We start from the raw sequence: 25,701 nt of genomic DNA on the forward strand, positions 1-25,701 counted from the left end.
CCTAGGTAAGTAGTTCATCATCCTCTCCCACCCGCTAACCAGGTAAGAGGGATAGACGAGATAGATACCTACCTACCTCGATCATATGGCATCTATGATTGTCCTGCATGTACTAGACATTGGATTCGAACCGTTATGCCAATCAATCTTGTGTAACCCCAGAGGCTCAACCGACACTTGTACCTACCTACCTATCATTCACCCACTATCTCCATCCAGAGATACCTACATACCTCCTACCTCCTAATACACAGTAGTACTAACGTTGACAACAGGCAAGTAACAGCATTCACTTCTTTCTTACTTACTCTCCTTCATTCAATACGAGTGAGTGTTGTACTTTGATTGTATCGTCGTGCCGTCGCCCTGTCTTGCCGTGACTCCGCAACGCCATGAACTGAGCGCGCGAGATAGATAGTGTGTACCTGGCGAGCCTGGGTAGTTGATCAGTTGGTTCTCATCAATTGGCTCCAGCAAACCTTTCCCTACCTACTACCTACCTACCTCTACTACCACCTTCTCACACCTTAATGGTACGGTACTACTTGCTCCCTACATCTTCCTCTCTATTGCTTGTACCACCTTGACTAAACCATCCTTCTGCATGGCCCTAACTTCCGCATGGCCTAGGTAGGTACCATTGCACTTCGCTGCTGCAGCTCCTCCTGCATCTAGCGAGGAAAGCAGAGCAGCGCAGAAGCAGAGCAACAGGAGAGCAGGGGCCAACAAACAAGCAGAGCATTGTTTGTTTCTCTTCTGTCGGTACTGTCTGTATTGTCTGTATTGTTTGTACTGTCTGTACCGTCTCTACCGTCTCAGAGAAGACAAGATTCGATTCATCCTATCGCGATTGTCTGCCTGCTTGGACTTAAAACCAACCTGCGAGCCGCTCTCCGCTTCTACCACCGTCTACCGCTGTTGCTACGACTACTGTCATACCGGTCAACTGTTGTTCTCTAGGTAGCCTGAATAGCCTCATTACTTGTCTATATTGACCCTGACTACTTCCAAGGTTGTCCCTACACTGTTTAGAATTGTTCTTCAGACCGTACCCGCCTCGATGTCGTCTTGAGTGAGTTGCGTCGGCACTCAGCTCGGCTCGACCCTCTCTGTCTTGTTCATTTCATCCACCCTTTTTTTTGATCTGATTCTATTCTCTCGCTTGAATACCCGTTAAGTCTATTCTTCTATCTGATGTTCGCCTCTTTCGACCTCCTGTTCGTTCAGCATGGCCACAATTGAGCCGCGATTGATCCACCTTCTAAACGAGTCAACCACCACTCCGAAGCCCTACAATGCCGAGCTCCCGCCCATCAAGAACCTCAACTACCCTCAAAACTCCTCCCGCCCCCATCCCATCGAACCCGGTGCTGGCCAGAGGTCTGACAAGCTCGATGCCGCTGGAGGGCCCCTAGCCTCACAGTCGATACCACCGCTGTATTCTATCACCGAAGAGACCCTCACAGCCTCGTCAAGAAAAGAGGTTCCGACCTACTCCACGACTGACCGCCCATTCTCCACCCATGTCTCGTCTCAAGATCTGCGCATGATACTGGAGGATATACCGGCCGACATTGTGGAAGATGTCTCAACCAAGAAGCGGCCGGTTAAGGAAGATTTTCCTCAATTGCCACAGCCACTCAAGAAACAGAAAGCGACTGCCCACATGTTTCCCCCCATAATAGTTGGCCTGCTCGAGCCGCCCTCGGATCCCGCGCTTTTTCCGCCTATGTCATCCGGATCTTTTGAACCCCATCAACGCTCTGAGCCTCAACAGGCTCTGAATCTCACAAAACCAGTTGAAGTCACGGGCGTTCCCGAAGAAAATACCGCTCCAAGCCCCCCTCCAGATGCCGATCGAACACCTTCAGGGAAAGTCAAGCGGAGAGCAGCAAAGCCACGTCGGAAGTGGTCTGAAGAAGAAACCAACCATTTACTGCTAGGTGTCAGCAAGCATGGGGTTGGTAGATGGACAGATATTCTCGAAGACCCGGGCTATAAGTTCAATGATCGGACAGCTGGTGACCTTAAAGACCGATTTCGCACCTGCTGTCCCGAGGAGCTACGTAACAGCACTGGTATCAAAGGTGATGGGCTGGAGCCACAACCAACACATAGAAACGAAAAGAAGCCCAAGAAGGGGATCATGTCAGAGAACATATTGAATGACACAGAAGAGGAAGTTGAGGTCGACAAGGACTGGCCGGCACAAAACGATTTGGATTCAGCACCAAAACAACGCAAAAGCAGAGCACACCGAAAGAAATTGGAAGATCTGGCAGAGCTTGGTATCAAAGGACCGTTCAAGAAGTCACAACGGAGGGAGAGACGACCATTTTCTGAACAGGATGACAGGGAGATACTAGAAGGGTTTGAACTATATGGCCCTCATTGGACGAAAATCCAGAGGGACCCCAGGTTCAATTTGTCCAGTAGACAACCGACAGATTTACGGGACAGGCTACGAAACAAATATCCCGAGAAGTTTGTGAACACTGAAAAGACGACTATGCAAATCCGGGAACCCGGAGGGCGAGGCAATAGTCTGCTAGAGCCATCTGTCAACATGAACATTGATGGCTCTCTAAATCTCTCCAAAACATCTCTTCTGGAACCACAATTAATCAGAACCAGCTCACGGGATGAGATACCAAAGTGGCCATCACTGGGCGGCGCCGTGGAGCTTGGGGAGCAAGCCCCAACACATTCAAGCTTATATTGGGGCGAAAGTGGAGGAGGCTTCCCGTCTGGTGAGATGGGCATTTCCCGTCTCCTGCTCGACGACACTCAGATGAGCGAACCACTTACTACAGACAGAAGAGGCTTTGGCTGAGCAGGACGCTACAACTCCTCGAAAACATTACGTTCATATAGGATATAAGGGTATATGGGCCCATGAGAGAACGAGAATGCGACTGGAAGCCAGTTTTCGACGAGGATCCATATCACTTGCGACAGTGTCAAGTTTGGCATACATGTCGGTTCTCAGGCGAACCGAAAACAACGAGTGCGTATGATCAAAGTTTTTATATACCGTGACAGGAATGGTGATGACTACCACAAAATGACAAAACAGGAGGTGGGTTGAATTATGAGCAACATGACAGAAACAGAGCGGTATGAAAAAAGAGTTGCGCTTAGCTACCCTTCGCTGTGCGGGTTGGGTTCAACTCGGCAATCAAAATTTCTGTCCTTACCGATTGAACGAGGAAGACATGGTTAGTCCAGCGTGCAAATGTATGTACCAGTGTGTAAATGTATGCACCAGATTGTTTGGTGTTTTCTACGGTCTGAAGAGATAACACATAAGAAAGAGCAAAAAAATGAGGAAAAAATCAGTCAGCGAGCAGAATATCCCCACATAATCCACCATTATCGTGAAGATCTAGAAAGCAGGCATCCGCGGCTATGAAGAACTGGGTGGCTCAAGTGATATGTGATATGCGGTCCGACGATCATGGCTTACAAAAAGAAAGACAATTAGGTACTGTGTACCAACCTCCACATACGAAGTAGTGCAGCTATATGGGCAGTATTTCAATATACTGCACTATTGGCCTCACTTGGTATTGAATTTTCATAAGCTAAATTCCGCATAACCAATGTAGAAATTGGTGAATATTTTGGTTCTTGCGGTCTGTTGTTCCGTGCCTATTGGTGAGGTTGAGTTGCATGCCCTTTTTTTCACTTGGCTTGGATCAAAAACGTTGTTACCCAATTAGTCAGAATGGTGGGCTTGGAGTGTAAATGGTTGGCGAGTAGCAACAGGTGGAGAGTATGGGCCTCCAGCTGGCGGGCCAAACCGAGCTCGGACCATATCGTTATCAGCCCTACCTACCCACAAGCGGCACACCTTTTTTTTATCGTGCGTAATTGATAACCTCTCGAAATCACGGCCAACGACGACGACAAGACCTCGACGACGACGCATTCACCCCCAGGACCGCCAAAATGCCGACTCGCTTCTCAAAGACACGCAAGCACCGTGGCCATGTCAGTGCCGGTCACGGTCGCATAGGAAAGCACAGGAAGCACCCCGGTGGTCGTGGTATGGCTGGTGGTCAGGTAAGGCCAAGAATATTGAGACTCGACATGGCCAAATTGCGAATTGAGGAGCTAACACAACTTGTGATAGCACCACCACCGTACCAACATCGACAAATACCACCCTGGTTACTTCGGTAAGGTTGGTATGCGACGATTCCACCTGTTGAGAAACCACCAATGGAACCCGACTGTCAACGTTGACAAGGTAAATCAACCCACACTCGGTTACCTCTCCGATTTAGACCTGGTATTACAGAACAACCTAGCTAATAATTTCCCTCTGTTGCAGCTCGCTTCTCTCCTTCCCCAAGACATCCGCGAGAAGTACGTCGCCGGCGAGGCGAAAGACACAGCCCCTGTCATTGACCTGTTGGCCCTCGGATACTCAAAGCTCCTCGGAAAGGGACGATGCCCTGAGATTCCTTTCGTTGTTCGCGCCAGATACGTCAGCAAGGACGCCGAGCGCAAGGTCACAGAGGCTGGTGGTGTCATCGAGTTGGTCGCATAAATCAAAATAGTAAAGGGCTGACGGGCATGGCACGCGGGGAATGGGAACAGGGAACGATAGCATGAAATGACAAAATCCGATGATCTGAACCAAGTAAGACACCTCGGGCGGTCACTGGGCACCATATATGATTTGGTGATGGCGCAGCTACAAAATAATACCCAAATTCACACACGCACACGCACACACACAAGGCACAGACTACGTGAAGCTGTACTGTGTTATGCTGCCTTCAGCCAGTTGTGACGATTTATGCTTGGATACGGGGGTTCCTGTTATCGCTGGTATTCTCTGATCGGTGGCGTGGTTGGATTTAGCTCGAGTCTAAGTGACTGGGTTGCTGTATTCCTACCGCTAAAAGTGTGCCGGTCGCATTTATATCCTATCAGGAATCTCTCGATGATGGCATCATGTGCGGCCTAGGGATAAATGTGTACAGCAACCTGAGAATAACAGTGCAATAGTCTGACCTCATTTGGAGACCGCAAAATTGACCGAATCAGCAATCATGTTACAGTCTACTAGTGCCTTTAATTACCCTCCAAATGAATTGTTGACTGTGCTATGCTATCCAAGGTCTTATCCTTCAGTGGGAATTCCCACATAGACAAGTCGACTTGTTGTTTCTTTGCTTAATACTAATATCAACGTCCCTTCTTGCCTCAGTAAAATCCCCCCAATACGTGATGTGGAAACTTTCATTCTGCAACAAATGACCCACGCTGTATTGTTAAAGCCATGTCACAAAACTAATGCTGCTACACTCATATAGACCTCCCGAACAATACAGCATCTGGCCATTTAGCAATGCAGTCACACATCCGTGGATGGAGAGCGACGCAGTATTTAATCAGAGAGCGTGTTATGCGATTGGCTGGGATCTCGGAGCTAGAGACATCCCTTAAAACAAGCCGCCGGGCGTGGAATGTGAGCTCACAGCTGGCAAAAGTAGCCGGCGTGCTCCAAATGCCCCACCAAATTTTCCCATTCTTATCTTATCAATTTCAGCTAGGGCACAACAGCCCTTTCTCGCTTCCCTCCAAAACTAAGAGAATCTGATCCATCCCAACTTTTCGCAGGCCCGAGTTGAGTGTCAGTCGCCCATCGTCCACCAACTTCACGACAACCCTTCAACCACCAAATCGTCACCATGGGTCGAGGACCGTAAGTCAAATCTTTGCCATTCAGCCAGTGAATCGCTCCATGCAGACTGTCAAGACCGCTCGACATCTAGCGATGTCACTTTGGTCAAGACATTTTTGCAACGCGCGCAACTTCGAATAGCATCTAGGCTCTCGAGTACTAACTAAACTCTCCCTTCACAGGAAGAAGCACCAAAAGCGCCTGAGCGCCCCCTCTCACTGGCTTCTCGACAAGCTCTCGGGAACCTACGCCCCCAAGGCTTCCCCCGGTCCTCACAAGCAGCGAGAGTGCCTTCCCCTCATCATCTTCATCCGCAACCGTCTCAAGTATGCCTTGAACTACCGCGAGACGAGGGCCATCCTGATGCAGCGCCTTGTCAAGGTTGACGGCAAGGTCCGCACCGACCACACCTACCCTGCCGGCTTCATGGATGTCATCTCTCTCGAGAAGACTGGCGAGAACTTCCGTCTCATCTACGACACCAAGGGCCGATACACCGTCCACCGCATTCAAGAGGAGGAGGCTACCTACAAGCTAGGCAAGGTCAAGCGCGTACAATTGGGCAAGGGCGGCATCCCATTCTTGGTCACGCACGATGCGAGAACGTAAGTGTTCTGTCAGACATCATTCAGCCGTTGGATCAAGCTTTGGTTGAACCACCCTTCAACCCTACGACGACACCAACAACGACTTCCCACGTTGTCCATGTCGAGCTTCGAACTGATGGCTGGTATGTTCTCCCTTTTTGGTCCTGTTGCTAACGTGATTGGGTTTGATACAGCATCCGCTACCCTGACCCTCTTATCAAGGTCAACGACACTGTCAAGATTGACCTTGCCACTGGCAAGATCACCGACTTCATCAAGTTCGACACTGGTGCCATTGCTATGATCACTGGTGGTCGTAACATGGGTCGTGTTGGTGTCATCACTCACCGTGAGCGCCACGACGGTGGTTTCAACATCGTCCACGTCAAGGATGCCATTGACAACAGCTTCGCCACGCGCGAGAACAACGTCTTCGTCATTGGTTCTGAGAAGCCCTGGATCTCTCTACCCAAGGGTCGCGGTGTCAAGCTTTCCATCGCTGAGGAGAGAGATCGCCGCCGAGCTCAGGCTCTGGCTGGCCACTAAGTGGTTTGTTGTATTTTAGTTGAACCACAGTAAAATTAAAAAAGGGGGGACATCTGGGCAAGAGGTTGACGATTTGTCTTTGCGCATGGGAACTGGAGTCTACGGCATATCCACTGTGTGCTTGCTTTACCGCGAAACTGGAACAAGCGGTTTAGGTCGATGATGAAATGAGAAATTAATTGACCATGATTCCCTATGAAGTTGAATATGTATTCTACGTGATTGCCGATTACTAATGATAGAATTGTGACCTATGCCTACTAGATCTCTATACCACTGTGGCTGACGTTGAAATCACTCTGGTAAACCTAACCTTCAATTCATAAGTGGTGCAGGCTCGGGCGTTATGATACTGTTTGTCTACCTCAAATACATCATTGAAGACGTGTCACCCGGGTTTCTATATCTGAGCTCCTAAATGGGATAAGTAGCTCAATTTTCTTTGCTTTAGAGATTACGACATCTCTAGAGAAACAGAGATGGCTCTATTGCCCTAGCAGAATTGACCTTGGTATTTTATATCCTTATTAACCGGAATGAACCTACGGACAACACGTTCATGAATATTCGTTCGATGCTAGATATTAGGAATATAGCCAAAGAAATAACGGAGGACCTACCTAGAGCTAATTGCAGTTATTTGCCAGTACGTATTTAAATGGGTTAGGTTAAGTCAACTTTGCCTACAAGTTAACCTTATTTAACAGCCTAGAGGCAACCCCCCTTTTCTCCCGTCCATAACCCGTTGCATGCAAGTAAGATGCTACACAAGACTGGCCTTGGCACGGAAATAAGACAAGAATCGTCGCGGAATATAGTGTAGATGGCAGAAGCAGGGCCTGGCAGCATGTGACTGGGGGCAGGCCACGGCAGTATCTCAACTTCAACCCCAGGGCAAAGCTGTATGTATCCATGTGCTTTACCGGAGGGGGGAGGGTGGGATTCTACGGCTTCGAGTCGATGATGACTGTATGCTCCGATCGTTATCAGAAATACTTACGTAGCCGACGAGATGAATACGTGAATATGTGGCCGGACATTACCCGGCCAAGCTGATTCCATTGCTCGAGGGGTCTGTTCGAAAGCAAGTTGTGGACATCATATTAGTGCCGAACTGGGTATACTACATGCAGACGTAACCAGCGCGCACCAGGATACGGGTCCGACTGAAAACTCGTACAGGTAAAGGGGTCACATCGAGCTGCAATAGATCCAACGCTCATATGATCTAGGGGTCGACATGCACGACATCTAACAGCTCTGCCTGGACAGGTAGCGAAGACAAGGGATGGTTAGTTAATCTTCGTGTTAAGTTGGCTGTGTCGCGGCGGTCGTTACGATGGTGCTTTGTCATGCGTCGAGTATGTATGTAGTGTAGGTAGGTACCCGTTGCTACCTCCTCTCATACCCTACGTACTACAAATACCACCCAGAAATGCAATGCACAAGACCAGATTGGGAACCGTTGGAGGTCACATATTACTTAGATTAGTCGACTCTGCGTACGAGAGAAGCCTTTTTTTTTTTAGGGTTTTTAGGTATTTTATGGTGTCTCCTCGCCTTCACCGGCCTCGACAGGCTTGATCCGGTCCAGTAGGTGAATTTTCCTCCTCGCTAGGCGGGCTCGAGGACCTAGTTCGAGCCTACACCGGTGCTTGGTGCTGAGGAGCTCGTGTGGCACTGCTTCTGGTGGCTGGGTCATGGTGTAGCTACCTAGCTATCTGGTGCTTGTGAGCGCGAGCGAGGTGCGGTGGTGTAGGCGTGGTCATGGCTGAGGTGAGTGATACCTACCTCAGATACGGTGCCTATATTGAGCACAACCGCTAGGTAAGAGAAATTCTATTCCTTTTTTTTTTGTTCGAATTGGGCGTCGGTAGGTGGTGGGTGAGGTGTAGATGGACGGGATGCCCACGCTGTTCACTCGGGTTCGTGCAGCGCAGCGCAGCGATTCTTGGTCAAAACTATTTAGATAATAGGCAGATACAATGGGCCTACCTATTTCCAATACATGTAGCTATCTCTCACTTCAGCACGCGGCTGAAACTGGCGGCTCACCTGTGTAGGAATGGCACATCTGTATGGCTAGGTGTCATGTATGTATGCACCTATCCCTCTTGACTGGTGAAACGCAATCCTATGTACCGACGTCTGTGAGATGGACGCATTGGTACCTGATATGTGAAAGACTTCTTGAACTGTTGTGCTTGCTCAATGCTATTATGCTTACGACTGATGAGGTGATATGTCATATCTATGCGATGTAAAAACACTTCACTTAGAATGGTGACTCGGTCAGGTCCTCTCTGCGGCTGCCGTCCTACCTGACTTACCTAGGCTCGTATAAGGCGGCTTCCCCGTCCCTATCAACAGCTTCACCGGAGACATGTAGGTTACTCCTGTTGTGTGATCCATGTGCGTGTGTATATGTCGTGTACACTGCTAATTGAAACGAATGGTGCTGTCTCTGCAGGGAAGACAGACTCGAGATTCGTTAGATAGTTTAATATCTTTGCATCTAAAAATAAGAAGCGGTCCTTGTAACACGATTCAGTTACCTGATATTTACCCAATTGTATTATGACATACATATTCTGAGAGACGCCACCGGTGAGAAATTTGACTCGGTTAATTACGAAGGTTTACAATAAATATGACACTCAAGTAAGTGAGTGCTTGCAGTATCTTCAATGTTGTGAGTGGTAGGTAGGCATAGAACTGCATAACTTGGCTGTCAGTTCTCGTGAGCGATGTCGGATTATGTGTATGGTGGAAACCACCGTGCTGTTTTATCGAGCTCATCTCGCTTCACCTACCTGAATAGCGCGCCGGCATGCAGTAAACATACATCATAGACCTTGCGTCTTTTGTATGTGAATGATGGTATATTGTAAGAGGAGGCAGGCGGATGGGGTATAGATATAGGTAGTCCAATTGACTTCATATGTAGGTACTTAGGTAGGAAGACATTGTAGTAAAAGTTGACGACGATATCGTCATGAGGTGATTAACCCCCTCTTTCCCCTTCTGTCTTCGTGTGGGGTGCCAGGTGCGTGTACTTGGATTATCCCTGGTTGATCTTCCCATTCACTTGTCGACTCGGGTTTCTTCTCTCTATTACTCTCGGTCCTTACCTAATTGCATGATCTCAGGCGCTACAGGTCATAAGGATGGTAATTGTTAGCGCAACGCTAAATTTTGTACAGGCCGGGATTTTTGGGAGGATATTTGTATGAATATACTTCGTACACAGGGGTTTTGGAGTGGCAAAACAGCTTCGAGACTGATCAACAGCAAGATTTCTACCAAAAAACGTATAACAGCCTTATGAACAACAGTACTCTTACTCTCTTCGTAAATAGCGTCGCGCTAACAATTACCATCCTTATGACCTGTATGTATTGGGGTACTGGTTCGAAATATTTCGAGATGTCATTGTGTTCAGCCTGGCTTCTGTGGTTTGGAGTTGGCCGTCACACACCGACACCACATTACTAACTCGTGGACCAGCGTCTTCATGCCAGGGCAGAGGGTACTCAGCCGGCTCTACCCTATCCCTTACAGATACGACGAGTACGACATCTTTTTCTGATTTATGCAATCACCATGTCGCTTCGGCTACTATATCCAAGTTAAGAAACCCATTGCATCTGGTGCCTGGTCATTGATGGTGAGCTTACTACCATACTAGTATGCATCATTCCTCGTTCGTCTCATCCTTCCCCATCTCCCCCTCATTGGCCCATCTACAATCAGGGCTTCTTAGCTGCTTGCATTTCCCGGTCTCTGGTTCGTATGGGTTGGGATACTTTATATGGAATCGTTCTAGAATTCCATCACAGCAACCTCGAGATCGTCTACTAGTGTCAGGTACAATGTAGGTACTGATGGTGTCATTTCTCTGACCCCCACCTGACCCCCATGTCAGCTTCTTTCAGCCTCTCGACTACTACGTACATTATGTAGTGAAGCCAAACGGCCCATGCCTCATAGAATTCGATGACACGATTCTAATATAAAACTAATTCGTGGCCAAGCGTGGCCAGGGGACCAAGATTGGCATTTACTTACTCGGTATAGTGCGTACATAAAATGTACCCCAGCAGTATGTACATATCTAGGCACGGGGCCCCGCCAAACAGAAATGAGCCGGAGTCCTATCCGTTACCCACTTTGACTCCGATCGCCAACCCACACAACAGCAAGGGCGGGAGGTTCGTTTTACTCCATTTGTATAAACGAATTCTTTCAAGATGACTTGCCCATACTAAACCTCTGGGGCCCGCTATTGGCCTGTGAATGATACCTACCTACCTGATTGTGCCCGTCCCTCTTTGGTGCAATGAACAGGCATCCCGATACAGATAGATTGTGTGTCCAATTCGCAGCCGACAGATAGTCTCCCGATGCCTGAAAGCCTCATGCTGTCTACGTCATGAAGCCACGGGAGCCCATCTGACACACACTTTCTGCATTTTCGCAGTTCCATCTTATTGCAGGTTCGCCCATTTCATGATCAATGACACCCCCGCCGCCACTCGCCCATGTTCCCCTCCCCCCATTGCCATGGCCGCTAGTCGGGCTCTGGGGGTCCCACCCCCGGTCATGAGCACGCGACCAGGAAGCCGTAACCCCCCGCGAGCCTGAGATGGGCACCAAAGACCTCCCACACTTGCTGAGTCCTGAAACTAACGTTGACAATGTCAGAATCGAGGCGACATGGCGTCTTAATGGCGTCTGGTTGGGCAATTCGTCGGGCAAACTGAGGCCGAGGCAGCGGCTTGCCCAATGAGTCGTTGTTCAAACGCCGCCCTCTCCCTGTTGGCTTATTCTCGTGTACAGTGTGGGTTCCTCGACTGCAGAAAATCCATACAAATATGTATGTGTAGAGCATCTCATATACTAATTCCCGCCTTCGTTTACCGACTTGCAACTCTTTGGATTTATTAGGTTAGACTTTCTCCTCTCAGTCTAATAGACAAATGTACAAATGCTTGGTCCCCTCTGCATAGACTATAGTTAGCTCATCCCCGGATATTCTTTTCCTCCCTCTATTAGGCGCGCTCACTCTTGTCTCGCGTTCGTTTATTCAACCACGGCGTCGACCCCCTTAACATTGGATAACTGAGTGATCGTTCTCTTTCACTCTTGCCTTTTTGACATCAGCCGATATAACTTTGGATTCTACGGTGATAAAGGGACTCGGGGACTGCAGTGGCAAACCGCCTTATCGCCCAGTCGGAAATATTGTCTTGGACCAAGTCTGCTGTGTACCCATGCCAACTGTGCATAGCAAGTGTGTATATTGTGTAACTCCTGAAGTCTCAAAGTCATGTCGGCGAATAATGCAACCCGGCGCTTTATCGGTGGTTGGCGGCGTACGTTCTCCGTCAAGACACCTCTGAAGAAACCCCCCACCAGCAAAGCGGCCAACGCCGTCACATCCGGACAGGCTTCAAGATGGACTGGTGCTTCAGTATTTGCTCTGGCAGCAACTACGGGAATTGTGGGATATGGTCTAGCTACCTTTGCATCGGATGGCTCTCTGGGGACACGTACCACATCACTTTATGATTGCAAGTCACCAGTGCCCAAGTATGCCTCCGTGAAGGAAATGGAGACTGTAAGTCGTATGATGTTTTCTCGGTGTTGCACGTACACCGAAAGTGAGTTGAAACTTGTGGATTGACTGTCATCAAGGCGTTAGATGAGATACGGTCAGAGTTAAAGGCCCTCGGAGAAGATGACGATATCATTAGTATCGATACTGAGGACTTACATGCACATGGCTACTCAGAATGGTCTACGGTTAACCCTGACGGGCTTCCCGTAGCCGTTGTATATCCACGATCAACGGAACAGGTGTCGGTAATTGCTCGCATCTGCCACAAATACCGAATCCCTCTTATTGGGTATTCGGGGGGTTCTAGTCTGGAAGGACATTTCTCAGCTCCTTACGGTGGCATCAGCGTAGACTTTGCCTACATGGTGAGTGTACTTCTCTCACATACAGATTTCGAACGGTCGACTGTCTTGACTAGGCTCCAAGGTCGCACTTGTAACTGACTCGAGTTATGAAAAATAGGGCAAAATCTTGCAACTCAATAAAGAAGATATGGATATTGTCGTTCAACCAAGTATTGGGTGGCAAGATCTTAATGAACAGCTCAAGAAATGGAACAGTGGGCTCTTTTTCCCTGTAGATCCTGGTATGTACATGATGAGATGAGAGATTCTAACCACCTCCTTCCTCCCTCTAAGACATATTGAAGAGATCAACCTGGGCTGACCACACTCTCCTTGGAAGGCCCGAGTGCCAAGATCGGTGGAATGATAGGAACCAATTGTTCAGGTACCAATGCAGTCAAATATGGAACGATGAAAGATTGGGTTATTAACCTCACCGTCGTATTGGCCGATGGAACAATCATTAAGACAAGGCGGCGTCCAAGAAAAAGCTCAGCCGGATACAACCTCAACGGGATGTTTGTAGGCAGTGAAGGCACGCTTGGCCTGGTTACAGAAGGTGTGTACTACATCATTCCTCTAATTATCTCGGACTCCCAGACTCATCCACTAAACGTATAGCTACCCTCAAACTCGCCATCGTACCCGAAGAGACTTCGGTGGCTGTCGTCAGCTTCCCCACCATCCGCGATGCCGCATCCGCCGCAGCGGGCGTTATGCAGGCGGGTATCCCCGTGGCCTGCATGGAGGTCATGGATGACGTCCAGATGAAAGTGGTGAACCTTGGGGGTGCGACAGCCCCCAAAGTATGGAAGGAGGCGCCGACGTTGTTTTTCAAGTTCGCCGGGACGAAGGCGAGCGTCCAGGACAACATCAAGCAGGTCGAGACCATCACGAAAGCTAACCTGGGAAGCAACTTCGAATTCGCCAAGAGCGAGAGCGAACAGAAGCTTTTGTGGTCGGCGCGGAAAGAGTCGTTGTGGTCGATGTTGGCTCTCCGAAAAGGAGGCGAGCAAGTCTGTAAGTCTAGCTTTCATCACAACTCCACCAATTTTGCGCGCTGTGATGTGCAGCATACGGCGTGGAAACGTATGTCTCAGTAGGCTGACCGACGTGACATAGGGAGCACTGATGTCGCCGTGCCGTTCAGTCGGCTGGCCGATCTCATCGAGATCAGCAAGAAAGAGATGGACGAGATGGGGCTCTTCGCCTCGATCCTGGGACACATCGGCGACGGCAACTTCCACGAGAGCATCATGTACGACCGCACCAACCCGGCCGAGGTCGAAAAGGTCGAGATGTGCGTCAAGAACATGGTCAACCGCGCGCTCGACATGGAGGGCACGTGTACTGGCGAACACTCCATCGGGTGGGGGAAGAAGGCCTCGCTGCTCCGCGAGGTGGGACCTGATACCGTGGGGGTGATGATGCAGATCAAGAAGGCGCTGGATCCGCTCTGGATCTTGAACCCGGGGAAGATCTTTGATGTGCCTAGCTAGGTTGGATATCTCTGTTGCTCTAGTTTAGATGCATGGGGTGTTTTCCGGCTTCCTTGATTTGATGCTGTTGTGGAATAGAGCTTGCATGTATGTATGTACATATGAAATATATCTACTTTGGATCAAAGGAATGGAATTTCATGTAGTTAAATGCGGATTGTTGACATTATGTCGCCTTCCCTGGGGATAATCACTAGATCTTCGGTATTTACGTAGATGTGGATGAGGAATCCAGTGTTGTACTCAATGTCACGGGTCTCGTTGCCATATTCGCACCTAGACCATTCGCTACATGAAGATGAAGCGAATACGTTGCTGAAATTACTCGAAACCACAAGTATATTGAATATTAACTGACTTCGCTACTGAGTGGGAAGGGGAGGATCAATGGTGGTTGGTGACCTGTTTGCTCTGCCAAAGCTGTTGATCGTAGCCCGCTTTGTTTGCTCTGATGGAAGTCTGCGTCCGCGACCATCATCACCACCTAAGTTGTGTAGCCTCTTCAACCTGGAATTCTCGTCTTAGGTTATGCAGGCAGTCAGTCACATCATGAGGTCCAAGGCGGCCAACCTATCTGCTCTAGCGGCCATGTCCAAGTCCATAAGCCCAGCTTCTTCTCCTCCCCATTCAACTGCTGTTTGCACATTCACTCGACACTGGCTTTCTACAAGAAGTACCTAGGCACAGGTAACCGAGATACTGATTGTTAGAATTGGTTAACTGACACGTACCTGCATGCCCCAAACAGATGTCAGGCCAGTAATACCCAAGGTACGTACTTACTACCATTGAGTGGCACAAACCCTTCGAAAGTACAAAGGGTAGGTAGGCGCCAGCCAGTTCACCATTTGCTCGTCCTTCCTTCCTTGTTTCCTTCCTCAAACATTCCTCAACACCGTGTTCAATCCGTCATCATCTCCATAGCCTCCCTTTGCCTTACACCATCTTGCGGAGACCCCCAGCACCTCTGTGATTACCTTCTCAGACTGAAGCCGTGGGTTTCATGTCCCATTGGAGATACCCATTTTGCACTACCTCACAAGAAACAGACAGCCGTCCTGTTAGCTTTCGTCTTTGATCTTTGATTCGATTGACCTGCCAAGTTTGAAGCCGGGAAGCCTTTTGGTCCAAATACTTACCCACCCATTGCTTTTCCTCGAGTAGTCGTGTCGTCATTTGCATCCAACATTGATTCAGCCCGAGAGAATCTCATCTCTTCACTTATCACCCCATCCAAGCCTCTTGCAGGATTGTGCCCATCATGTCACTCTTCCAGGTGACTCCCGACTGGAAAGACTGGGAGAGCCTGACTATCCGAATCTCATCCCTTCCCCAGCTAGTCACAACTCTTGACCTAGCTTCGCATTTCCAGCGGTACGGCAAAATTTATTTTATTGAGATTTACGAGCCCAGGAAGGACACTGCCATACTCCGCTTTGTGCCTCCCCCATCTGCACCATGCTGGAATGATCGGGTAGTTATGAAAATCGGTGGACAAGAGTACAATGTCACGGTCATGCTGCTACCACACAAACCTCCACAGAACGTTCTCACGCCCGGAGGACGTATTTTCTCCCCAAAGTTGAAGATTGAACCTCAAAGGCTCCAGTTTGGCCTGCTTTCCCAACCTGATGAGTTTATGACGATGAGAACCATACGGAACAGACAATGTGATGATTTCCAGTTCTTGTTGGATCTAAAGTCGAGGGCAATTGAGCTAGATTTTCCATGTGTCGTCGATGACCCTCGCCGAGCCGACTCCATGCTTCAACACCCGTCGCCAATCGGGGAACTTGAAGACATAATATCAGTATACAAAGCACGAATACTCTTCTCGCAACTTACAAAGCTTTTAGTGTTTCAGGAAGATATATCAACGTTCTCTGTGCTGATTCCGCTCCAAAGCCCCCCAATCTTCTTCAAAAGAGGCGATAGTAAAGAAACACACTCCGAGGAAAGAGCTGTATGGATGGAGCGGTTTCTATGGAATCGGTCTGTGAGCGTCATGTACGACACGGCATGGTTCAAGCATGACAGTGCTTCCCTCCATACGAAACACCGCTTTATCGATATTGGAAGATGGACGACATACAAAGCCACATTTGCGTTGACAAATTCTAATTTGTCGATGTGGGAGGTGATGAGGAAGGCGTTGGAAGATTTCAACATTCCGGCTCGAGACGTTGCTATTGATAGCTTTCGCACGGTCCCGGCGACTATGTCAGAGTTTTGGAATACACTGGAACCGAAAGCAAGTAGAGGGAATGTCGCACTCCTCGCCGCAACTGAAGAAATTCGCCTTCCATATGAAGTGCGATACCAGCTCGAAGTTTGCATCTCTCAAGGGTATTTCGATGAGGTCAACCTCAGCAATGACTTTCTTCGCAAACTCGCCGAACTCTCTAGAACACGTAAGAAGAAGAGGAACCGCGCAAATGATCTCCTTACCTACGTTGCCGAATCGGGAGGTCCGGATTTGAATAATGATTATAATCTTTTCCCTAAGCGATTTTACGATCCCATGGCACTTTTTGAGGATAGGAAGGCCTTGACATATTACCCAGAGCTTGGAGCTCCGTCTCATTGTGCCTGGGTTAGGAAGGTCGTCATAACGCCTTCCACAATGTATCTGAGTACTCCTAACCCAGAGCCTTCAAACCGGGTACTACGACAATTCGCTCGATATTCTGATCGGTTTTTGCGAGTTCAATTTACCGATGAGCTTGTAAAAGGCAAGATATTCTCGTCGCCTGAGAGTTCACAGTCAAACGCTCTGTTCAATAGAATATTTCGCGCGTTCATAAATGGGATTGATATTGGTGGTCGCCACTTTGAGTTCCTTGCCTTTGGTAATTCTCAGTTCAGGGAAAATGGAGCCTACTTCTTTGCACCTACGGACCATATCGACTGCAACCAGATTCGTGCCTGGATGGGGGACTTTGCACACATCAGGGTTGTAGCCAAGCATTCAGCCCGACTAGGTCAATGCTTTTCTACAACCAGAGCAGTGACCGATAGCCCTATTAGCCAGAGTGTCGAAGAAATAGATGATATTTATAGGAATGGTTGGTGTTTCACAGATGGCGTCGGGAAGATCTCCCCACAACTAGCTGAATATGTTGCCAAACCTCTCCGCCTGAAGAAAGGATTTCTCCCCTCGGCGTTTCAATTTCGGCTCGGTGGTAGCAAGGGTTTGCTGGTTTGCTGGCCTGATATGAAGTTCAACAAAGTCAGCCTACGACCATCTCAGAAAAAATTCAACGCTCAATCCTCCCATTTAGAGATTGTTAAACCCTCTTGCTTCTCGGTGGCCACACTAAACCGCCAAACAATTACTATTCTTAGCTGCCTGGGCATTCCTGATGAGGCATTCTTGCGGATGCAACATGAACAATTAATAGAATACGACCAAGCATTGATGGACCCGATGACAGCCATGCGTCTCTTGACCAGGTTTGTCGATCAGAATGGGATTACTACAAAGGTCGCCCAAATGATTAGTGATGGTTTCATGAGTACTAGGGAGCCTTTTTTCATGTGCATTCTTCAGGTGTGGCGGGCATGGTCGTTACGACTACTTCGCGAGAAAGCCCGTATCGTGGTTGAAAAGGGCGCCTTTGTGTTTGGCTGTGTCGACGAGACTGATACGCTTCGAGGTTATTACGAACCAAAAGTTGTCTTCAATAAAGAGGGGTTGCCAGCCCAAGCCTCAAAGCAGGAGCTTCCCCAGATATTCCTTCAAGTGCCAAGACCAGGATTATCTCCAGACAACTTGAACAGCTATGAAGTTATTACGGGACTTTGCGTTGTGGGCCGCAACCCGTCCTTGCACCCTGGTGACATACGTGTTGTTGAGGCTGTAGATGTCCCTGCGCTCCAACACCTGCGTAATGTTGTTGTCTTCCCAGCCAGTGGAGACCGTGATATCCCATCCATGTGCTCAGGCGGCGATCTGGATGGTGATGATTTCTTTGTTATCTGGGATCCTTCTCTGATACCGCCGGAGCGAAACCATCCCCCTATGATACACGAGCCAGCACAGCCAGAGGAACTTACTCGGGATGTGCGGCCGAGTGACCTCGTCGCATTTTTTGTTGCTTACATGAAGAACGATTCACTCAGTACCATTGCCCACGCACATTTAGCGCAGGCAGATAGACTTGATGGAGGTCCAAAACACCCGACATGTGTGGAACTAGCCCATCTGCATTCTAACGCCGTCGACTACCCAAAGTCAGGCCAGCCTGCGCGCCTCAAAGCATCACTGCGTCCAAGGGACTATCCACACTTCATGGAAAAGTCAGGGAAGTCATATTACTCTAGGAAAATCCTCGGACAACTCTACGACGTTGTCCACAAACCAGAGTTCCATCCACACTTCAACGGCGCATTTGATGAACGTATCCTTCGACGGTTTGCAATTACGGATGACGTGCTGAGGAAAGCTAGGATTATCAAGGCGCAGCATGACAGGGCACTCAAGAAGATCATGAACCAGCGCGAGATCAACACCGAATTCGAGATATGGAGTACTTTTGTGCTGGCAAAACCTCGTGTGGGCAGCGAGTACCGGATGCAGGAAACATTGGGCCCAATCATCGCTGGTCATTTTGAGAGGTTCAGAAACGCATGCATTCGCGTGGCAGGTTCGCGGGAGCCAGATGTTCTGTATCCCTTCATCGCGGCTGCTTATCGCGTTACATGGGAAGCAGTTCAGGTGGCGCTCTACAATGCAAATCCCCATTTTGGCGATTTAGCTCTCGACCAGTCGATGCCATTTATAAGCTTTCCCTGGGTCTTTGACCAGGAGCTTGGTCGTATCGCTAATCTTCCAACGAATTGCGAGTTGAATGGCTTACCGGAGATCACACTGGGTGCTTTCGAGACTGAGGATGAGGATAGTGAGGCTCAGTATGATCAGTTGCTTGGTCTTGGTGTCTTTGCTCCTGTCATGGAGGAAGTTGAGAATGAAGAAGTATATCGATCTAGGGCATCAGATAGTCAATCGTCTCAGCTATCTCAGTCTTCTGGTTCACCTCAGTCCAGCCAACCGGAAGGGGATGTCGTTATGGTGGAGGAGATTGAGACGGGTATGGATGAAATGGAGAAACTAATGGGCGAAGATTGATGACATGCGTGTCAATCTCAGGGCCGGAAAGTTACCCAAACTCAGTCTAGTGATTACTTGGTTGCTTAGAAATGAGGATGGAATGTTTGGGAGCAGATTGCCACTACTTGCGGGCTAAGAATTGATTGTTTTCAGCATCCGAGTTATACTCCTCTATGGGATTTTCTGTCGATGGAGGGCCATAAAACGGAGAAAAGAGTAACGGGCTTCATAGGGAGAGGATGGCTGAGGGTACGGAGAGGGTAGGATCAGTTGATTAACTCATATCTGCTTGATTTAGTTATGATACTTCTTTCTAATGAGTTCATATAAATATGTATACCAACTCAGATGAAACATCATCCATAGTAATCACAACCTACTCAAGAACAACTACACCTTTTATCTCATGTTTCATTTTGGTGGAGGTTGCTGTGTAGAGTAGAGTACCTATGATATCGCATTAAGGGAGTTGTGAGCTTTAACGAGTTCTGTAGCCTGGCTTACCTAAGCCACAGTGCCATGATAGTGTCTCTAGCAAAGGCGGGGTTCTCGGCCAGGGCGGGGAGGGAGCACCTTACAGTAGGTATAGTAGGTGCTAGGTAGGTGTTAGGTAGGTGGTAGGTACCTGCTACAGCAGGAGCTTAGGTACAGCTTTCTAGGCGGAAGAGGGTTTCTCCTTTCGCGAGCTACTGGCAGAAAGTCTTGGCAACGCACATCCAATTTTCTGCCGCGATAGCCCAACGTCCGAAGCACCCACTGCGGATTGAGAGATACGATTGAATTGATCCCCGACGACGACGACGTAGGTAGAATACCCGCCATCGCCATCCTCGAGGTATGTCATGTCTCTTGTCTCTTGTCTCTTTCTCTGCCGCCCTTCTTTTCCATCGCGCCAACTAGGCCAAATAGCAAGACCTGACTGACTAATTCTTTCCCACTACCTAGAACCCTAGCCTCCTCCTCTCACCCCTCCTCTAATTCCACATTATCCGACAACATGGCCGACATCCAGGAGCTGCTCAAGAAGAAGTTTGGCGGTGCCGCCCCTGCCCGAACTGGTATGTCCCGTCTTGTCCCGTCTTTGCTATCATACCATTCGATCCGACACCGGCAACGTGAACCGCAAGGCTGATTGATTGGATGATGATAGGTGGAAAGGGTACTCCCAGGCACAAGCAGAAGCGCAATGTCCCCCGCAGCGCCAATGATGACAAGAAGCTTCAGGCCACTCTCAAGAAGCTGAACACTCAGCCTATCCAGGCTATTGAGGAGGTCAACATGTTCAAGAGCGACGGCAACGTCATTCACTTCTCCGCCCCTAAAGGTAGACCCCCCCAATCTTCATGATGAGCCTAGCTCGACTGGCACACATTGTCCTCCTTATACATCCTTACCCTAAAGGGAAACAACAAATCAATATTAACTAACTCATCGTCTAGTCCACGCTGCTGTCCCCTCTAACACCTTCGCCATCTACGGTGCTGGTGAGGACAAGGAGCTGACCGAACTCGTGCCCGGCATCCTGAACCAGCTCGGCCCCGATTCCCTTGCCTCTCTACGCAAGCTGGCCGAGAGCTACCAGAGCATGACCAAGGACAACAAGGACGGTGATGCTGACGATGATGACATCCCCGACCTTGTCGCTGGCGAGAACTTCGAGAGCAAGGTAGAATAGAAGATGCCTTTGCAAGTATAGAGCTCCCCGCGACAATGGAACGACTAACCTCACACCGACACGACTGACGAGAACATGGCATCGCATTCGGACATTTGTATCATTGATTCAAATAGGAAAGAATTGAAATGGATGGAGGGCTAAGAACAAAATACGGGAACCTAGTATCATGGAGGACAGAACCCTAATTGGCTTTTGAATTGTAGAGGACACGGGAATACCTACCATTTCCTCAATTCCTCTCCTCATTCTTACTTCTTACTCTTCTCGAAAACTAAGGATGAAGCAACAAGGGAGGTAAAGAAGGAGTTTGGTAAAAAAACCTATATCTGGTATCGAAAGGGGGTTTCCTGTCATTGTCGTTTTCAAGTTGGTCGTTGTCTTTTGATCGGGTGTAGTAGTCTTTCAGGAGTGGTGTGGTGCGGTGGTTTTTCTTGCTTAAGAAGATCTTGTGGTCCATAGATCCCACCTGCCTACCCACCTTGTCATGAATAAAAGAAAGCAAAAAAAAAAAGATACGATACAACACATACTTTTGGCCATCTCTTGCTCGATGTTATTAATAGGCTAGTACTTACTGGCTTATGTTATGTAGATATAGTAGCCTTGATTGGTAATTGTAGAGTGCTTGTCTGTCAAGGTTGGGGACTCGGAGCATAATGACCTGTTGGTGTACTATTTACGTTCAAGTTTTAATATTATTTTTGGCTTGCTGAATGACTGCGAGATGGAGGCATCATCGGCTTGGTCTAACTCCAAAGACTTAGTGGGAGCTAGATATCAATTGTCTAGATAGATAATTCTCAGCATAGAGATGTATACGTGTATATATATATATATATATAGATATATACATCTCAAAGCACGAAATCCTCATCTCCTATATTTCGTACCCACCCCTTTAACGCGAGGTCTCTGGCCGCCTGCTTAGCGCGCCGGCGCGGCTCTAAGAGAGAGCTGCCTTTGAGATCTCGGTATGTTTTTGCCCTTGTTCCCGCCGAAATGGGAACGCCAAGGGCTTGCTGGACGGGTTGTATGCTCCCGATGTCTTGGGCGTTCGCGAGTGGTAGTAGACTCGCCACCTCGACGGCCGAGCTCCAGAGCCGCCGCCGCGAGGTGAAGCTCGACCCACGGATGTGCGCCTGCGATGCTTTGTGGCCTTGGAGAACGCCGTTGAGCGTTGTCTCGACGCGGTTGGATGCTGTTAGGGCTACGGCGAGGTTGCTTGGGGTTATTTTGGGTTTGACGGTCGGCGTGCTGTTTGGTTCCTGGGGATTGCTTGCGGCTCTCCGGGAGTAAGCGAATTCGATATCCGTTGTTTTCACAGTGAAGGGGCGGAAATTGTATCCTCCTCCTTGATTGCCGTTACTATCTTGTGCGACTAATGGGGCCATGCGGGCTTGTTGCGAACCGGCGTCCTTTTCGCCTTGGCCATCTGAGAATGCCCGTTTACACCCCGAGGCACTGTATTGAGACGTAGGTAGAATGAGAGTAGATATGTATGCGTGCTCGGGGCTCACGAGAAGGGATGTTGGCGAGGATAGGAGAGACATGCATTGGTGGAGAGATAGCTTGTCTGAGCAGGATTTTGATAGGGTTGACGGGGCGTCGCCTCTTGAAGGCTTGCGGCGGACGATACCGAGCTGGGAGAAGTAGGCTCTTCCGGGTAGGAGTGTGTCCGGTGCTGAATCCGGGACAATAGAAGGAATGGAGAGAGTCTCCTGTTGTGGGACCACTGGTATACTCCATGGTGTTGCATCTTCTTGAGATGCCATAGTGAGCTCCATACTGGCATCCCCGCCTATTACTGATGTAAGTGTATGCCCAGGAGTAATCACAGTGAATATGTAAATTGATTACGACAAGTTGACGTACAAGGAGCTTCAGAGCAATACATATGCAGTATCACATCCTCTCTCCACGCAAAAGGCTGGCTGTGCCAATTTTCGTCACCATTATGAAGCTCGACGGAATTAGGGATAGCGGCTATCTCAGCACCATCCCGACGTCGTATGAACGGGGATGAACTCTTTGAACCGCTTGCTAGTGCCCGACATTCGTCTAGCACAAAACAGTTGAAAGCTCGGATGGCGAGTACCTCGGCATGCCAGTCATGAAGTACGTTCCCCTGAGCTTGTGGCAGTTTAGATGAAGGGAGACATTTCATGCCTGTTCTGCGTATCTTTTGCTATTAGTGACACGTACGGGCATCTACCATACACATTATGTAGACTTTGATAGACGTACGCTAGGGCCAGACATGTTAATCTGCCATCTTTTTCTAAAAGGAATCATTCAGCAAATTTGAATTCTATAGAGACTAGAATGAGCTAGATACCTTCAGAAACGATGCCACTCAGGGGCACCCATTCGTGAAGACCATTGTCACGGATAACAGGCTTCCGCTTAGTTGGCAGTTTTCCAAACTCTCGTTGCACCAGAGATGCTATGAGGTCTGAATCGACAGTCATGTCAAGTCATGAGAAACGTAGCCTTTAAGATTCTGGCCTTGCTCGAGTGATAAGGGTGAGGTAGTACCTAGGTACCTAACTGCTTGACTGGGAAGTGCATATCCAACTATCGGGGTTGTTCTCTAAGTGGTGGGGCAGGTAGATAGGTATGGACCTAATGGGTAGATACCAGCCACAATTCGGCAGTCTCACCTTAGCCACATCATCAATGACCCTAAGGCGGGGCTTAGCCTGGTGGCTATTTCTCGCGGCTTAGTCATTCTAACCCACAATTGCACGCGCACTTTGGACTTTTCGAAATTCGACGCCAGTCTGATCAGTCTTTGAGCCGCCTCCTCCAAATTCCCAACATCACGCCTTTACTAACCACCACAGCCGACCTAAGTTCTCAACACCACCAACCGTCAACATGAGAACTTACGACGACTCCTTCTCTGGCCAGAGAATCTACCCTGGCAAGGTACATTCTACCCACAATCCTTATGGTTTCACCCAGCCGTCATGATCGATCGCATTGGAGTCTTGGTCGCACGAATTGGGAATGGGGATTATTGGATTTGATGAGGAGAAGAGCGGATTGCGGCTAAAACGACACCGTTAACCTTTGCGATACCGAGACTAAAATGCGAACGTCATGACGGCTCGTGTTTCCGTTTGTTATGCCCTTTTGACAAATGGATAATTGCTGATGGTGTTTTTGGCTTTAGGGTAAGCTCTACGTCAGAGGTGACAGCAAGGTCTTCCGATTCCAGAACGGAAAGTCAGAGTCTCTCTTCCTCCAGCGCAAGAACCCCCGTCGTATCTCATGGACTGTTCTTTTCCGACGACAACACCGCAAGGGTATCACTGAGGTACGATATTTCATGTCTCCCTGTACCCAAACCTCAACAACTCCATATCCACACATCGTATCAAACACAATCGCATTCATTCGCGATATAGCCTATTCGAGCTTGCGGCATAACCACAACACGACTGCCACTGACACCAGTTATAGGAAGCTGCCAAGAAGCGAACTCGCCGTACCGTCAAGTCCCAGCGTGCCATCGTTGGTGCCTCTCTCGATGTTATTAAGGAGAAGCGCTCGATGAGACCCGAGGCCCGCTCAGCGGCCCGCGCCCAGGCCATTAAGGAGAGCAAGGAGAAGAAGGCTCAGGCGCAAGCCGCCAAGAATTCCGAGAAGGCCAGGAAGGCTGCCACTGCCGCCAAGGGTCAGACCCAGCGCATCGTCGGAAAGCAGGGTGCCCGAGGTGCTGCCCAAAAGGTCCAGGCCAACACCCGTTAAAATAAATTAAAAAATGCGTAACTTCTTTGACTAGCATTTGATAATGGGACGGCCCGGGATCGCGGAGACTGCAAGAGAGACTTGTACGTGCGTGTGGCCGATCAGCGGATGACGAGCATTGATGGGTGGGATGGACACTCCTAAACAATGTGTCTGGCGGCGTCTTGGGTGGGATATTAAACCTCGACTTTGTCATTTCGGCCTACGAATTCAATTAAACATGAATACATCTCTCGGTTTTTGGGGATTGCATGAAAAAATCTCTCTTATAGGTTTGAGAGAAAGAAATTCTCCCCCGGTAGCTCATGAATGCCAGCATTGTTCACTCATCGGCCATGTCGTTTGTTCTCTTGTGATACCTAACTCACGAACCCCGGGGAACCAGCTCTCTTGTAGAAGTCTCCGATAAAGGGGACCATGAAAGGTTACTTTCAGTCGCTATTTCCGCTTCGCCCTGGCTTAGTTAATCGTACCTCAGCATTCGTATCCAAAATTTAGGCCAGGAAGTAGAGATTATCACCAAGGCGTGGGTCTTCACGTAATAATTAGGTTGTTCTTTTTATCCGGATTTTACGATTTGTTCATTTTGACTTCTAATCTAGTATATCGCGCGATAAAATCTATGCCCGGTCCCGGCGATCACAGGTATGGCCCTAAGCTCAAATTTCATTTCCCTCCGAACACCCGGCAGAAGAAAAAAAAAAAGTTTCATGACGCAAGCAACGAGCAAGAAGACTTCGAAAAAAAAAAAAAAAAAAAAAAAAAAAAAACAAAGGGGGGGGGGGGGTGAGCCCCGAGCGCGGGGAGAGGGTGGAGAGACCGGCCGCGCCCCCCGCGCCCCCCCCCGCCCCCCCCGCCCCCAGCCC

The 25,701-nt window shown here is 48.9% G+C and overlaps 7 protein-coding genes across 7 annotated transcripts; 6 read left to right on the forward strand and 1 right to left on the reverse strand.

The window, feature by feature from the left end:
• The first annotated feature begins 531 nt into the window (after positions 1–531).
• F5B22DRAFT_367062 (uncharacterized protein) lies at positions 532–2,976 on the forward strand. Its single transcript, XM_047971120.1, has 3 exons — positions 532–533; positions 631–960; positions 1,013–2,976. The coding sequence occupies exon 3, from the start codon at positions 1,229–1,231 to the stop codon at positions 2,831–2,833; it is 1,605 nt and encodes a 534-aa protein (XP_047828191.1). The 5' UTR covers positions 532–533; positions 631–960; positions 1,013–1,228; the 3' UTR covers positions 2,834–2,976.
• Positions 2,977–3,822: 846 nt separating this feature from the next.
• On the forward strand, positions 3,823–4,681 carry F5B22DRAFT_367087 (60S ribosomal protein). Its single transcript, XM_047971121.1, has 3 exons — positions 3,823–4,065; positions 4,136–4,252; positions 4,337–4,681. Exons 1-3 carry the CDS (start codon positions 3,952–3,954, stop codon positions 4,553–4,555), a joined length of 450 nt encoding a protein of 149 aa, XP_047828192.1. The 5' UTR covers positions 3,823–3,951; the 3' UTR covers positions 4,556–4,681.
• A 911-nt stretch (positions 4,682–5,592) lies between these two features.
• On the forward strand, positions 5,593–7,031 carry F5B22DRAFT_618105 (ribosomal family S4e-domain-containing protein). The gene is made up of 3 exons (XM_047975667.1): positions 5,593–5,719; positions 5,881–6,303; positions 6,480–7,031. The coding sequence occupies exons 1-3, from the start codon at positions 5,706–5,708 to the stop codon at positions 6,829–6,831; spliced, it is 789 nt and encodes a 262-aa protein (XP_047828193.1). The 5' UTR covers positions 5,593–5,705; the 3' UTR covers positions 6,832–7,031.
• A 5,129-nt stretch (positions 7,032–12,160) lies between these two features.
• On the forward strand, positions 12,161–20,536 carry F5B22DRAFT_638220 (RNA dependent RNA polymerase-domain-containing protein; the record flags this gene model as incomplete). Its single annotated transcript, XM_047977557.1, has 9 exons — positions 12,161–12,451; positions 12,529–12,816; positions 12,914–13,037; positions 13,136–13,354; positions 13,417–13,811; positions 13,968–14,282; positions 15,571–16,104; positions 16,144–19,111; positions 20,358–20,536. 9 exons carry the CDS (start codon positions 12,161–12,163, stop codon positions 20,534–20,536), a joined length of 5,313 nt encoding a protein of 1,770 aa, XP_047828194.1.
• F5B22DRAFT_367377 (uncharacterized protein) lies at positions 20,433–21,216 on the forward strand. Its single transcript, XM_047971122.1, has 3 exons — positions 20,433–20,462; positions 20,623–20,728; positions 20,844–21,216. The coding sequence occupies exons 2-3, from the start codon at positions 20,683–20,685 to the stop codon at positions 21,077–21,079; spliced, it is 282 nt and encodes a 93-aa protein (XP_047828195.1). The 5' UTR covers positions 20,433–20,462; positions 20,623–20,682; the 3' UTR covers positions 21,080–21,216.
• A 632-nt stretch (positions 21,217–21,848) lies between these two features.
• F5B22DRAFT_618125 (adenosine deaminase/editase) lies at positions 21,849–23,623 on the reverse strand. Its single transcript, XM_047975668.1, has 4 exons — positions 23,418–23,623; positions 23,327–23,360; positions 22,955–23,253; positions 21,849–22,880 (listed from the first exon to the last, which is right to left on the reverse strand). Exons 1-4 carry the CDS (start codon positions 23,548–23,550, stop codon positions 21,937–21,939), a joined length of 1,410 nt encoding a protein of 469 aa, XP_047828196.1. The 5' UTR covers positions 23,551–23,623; the 3' UTR covers positions 21,849–21,936.
• A 204-nt stretch (positions 23,624–23,827) lies between these two features.
• Positions 23,828–25,389, forward strand: F5B22DRAFT_618129 (60S ribosomal protein L24a). The gene is made up of 3 exons (XM_047975669.1): positions 23,828–24,010; positions 24,258–24,401; positions 24,548–25,389. Exons 1-3 carry the CDS (start codon positions 23,960–23,962, stop codon positions 24,833–24,835), a joined length of 483 nt encoding a protein of 160 aa, XP_047828197.1. The 5' UTR covers positions 23,828–23,959; the 3' UTR covers positions 24,836–25,389.
• The last annotated feature ends 312 nt before the right edge of the window (positions 25,390–25,701 follow it).

This window comes from Xylaria bambusicola (assembly GCF_022495145.1).
Source record: "Xylaria bambusicola strain CBS 139988 unplaced genomic scaffold F5B22scaffold_41, whole genome shotgun sequence".
Taxonomy (NCBI): Eukaryota; Fungi; Ascomycota; class Sordariomycetes; order Xylariales; family Xylariaceae; genus Xylaria; species Xylaria bambusicola.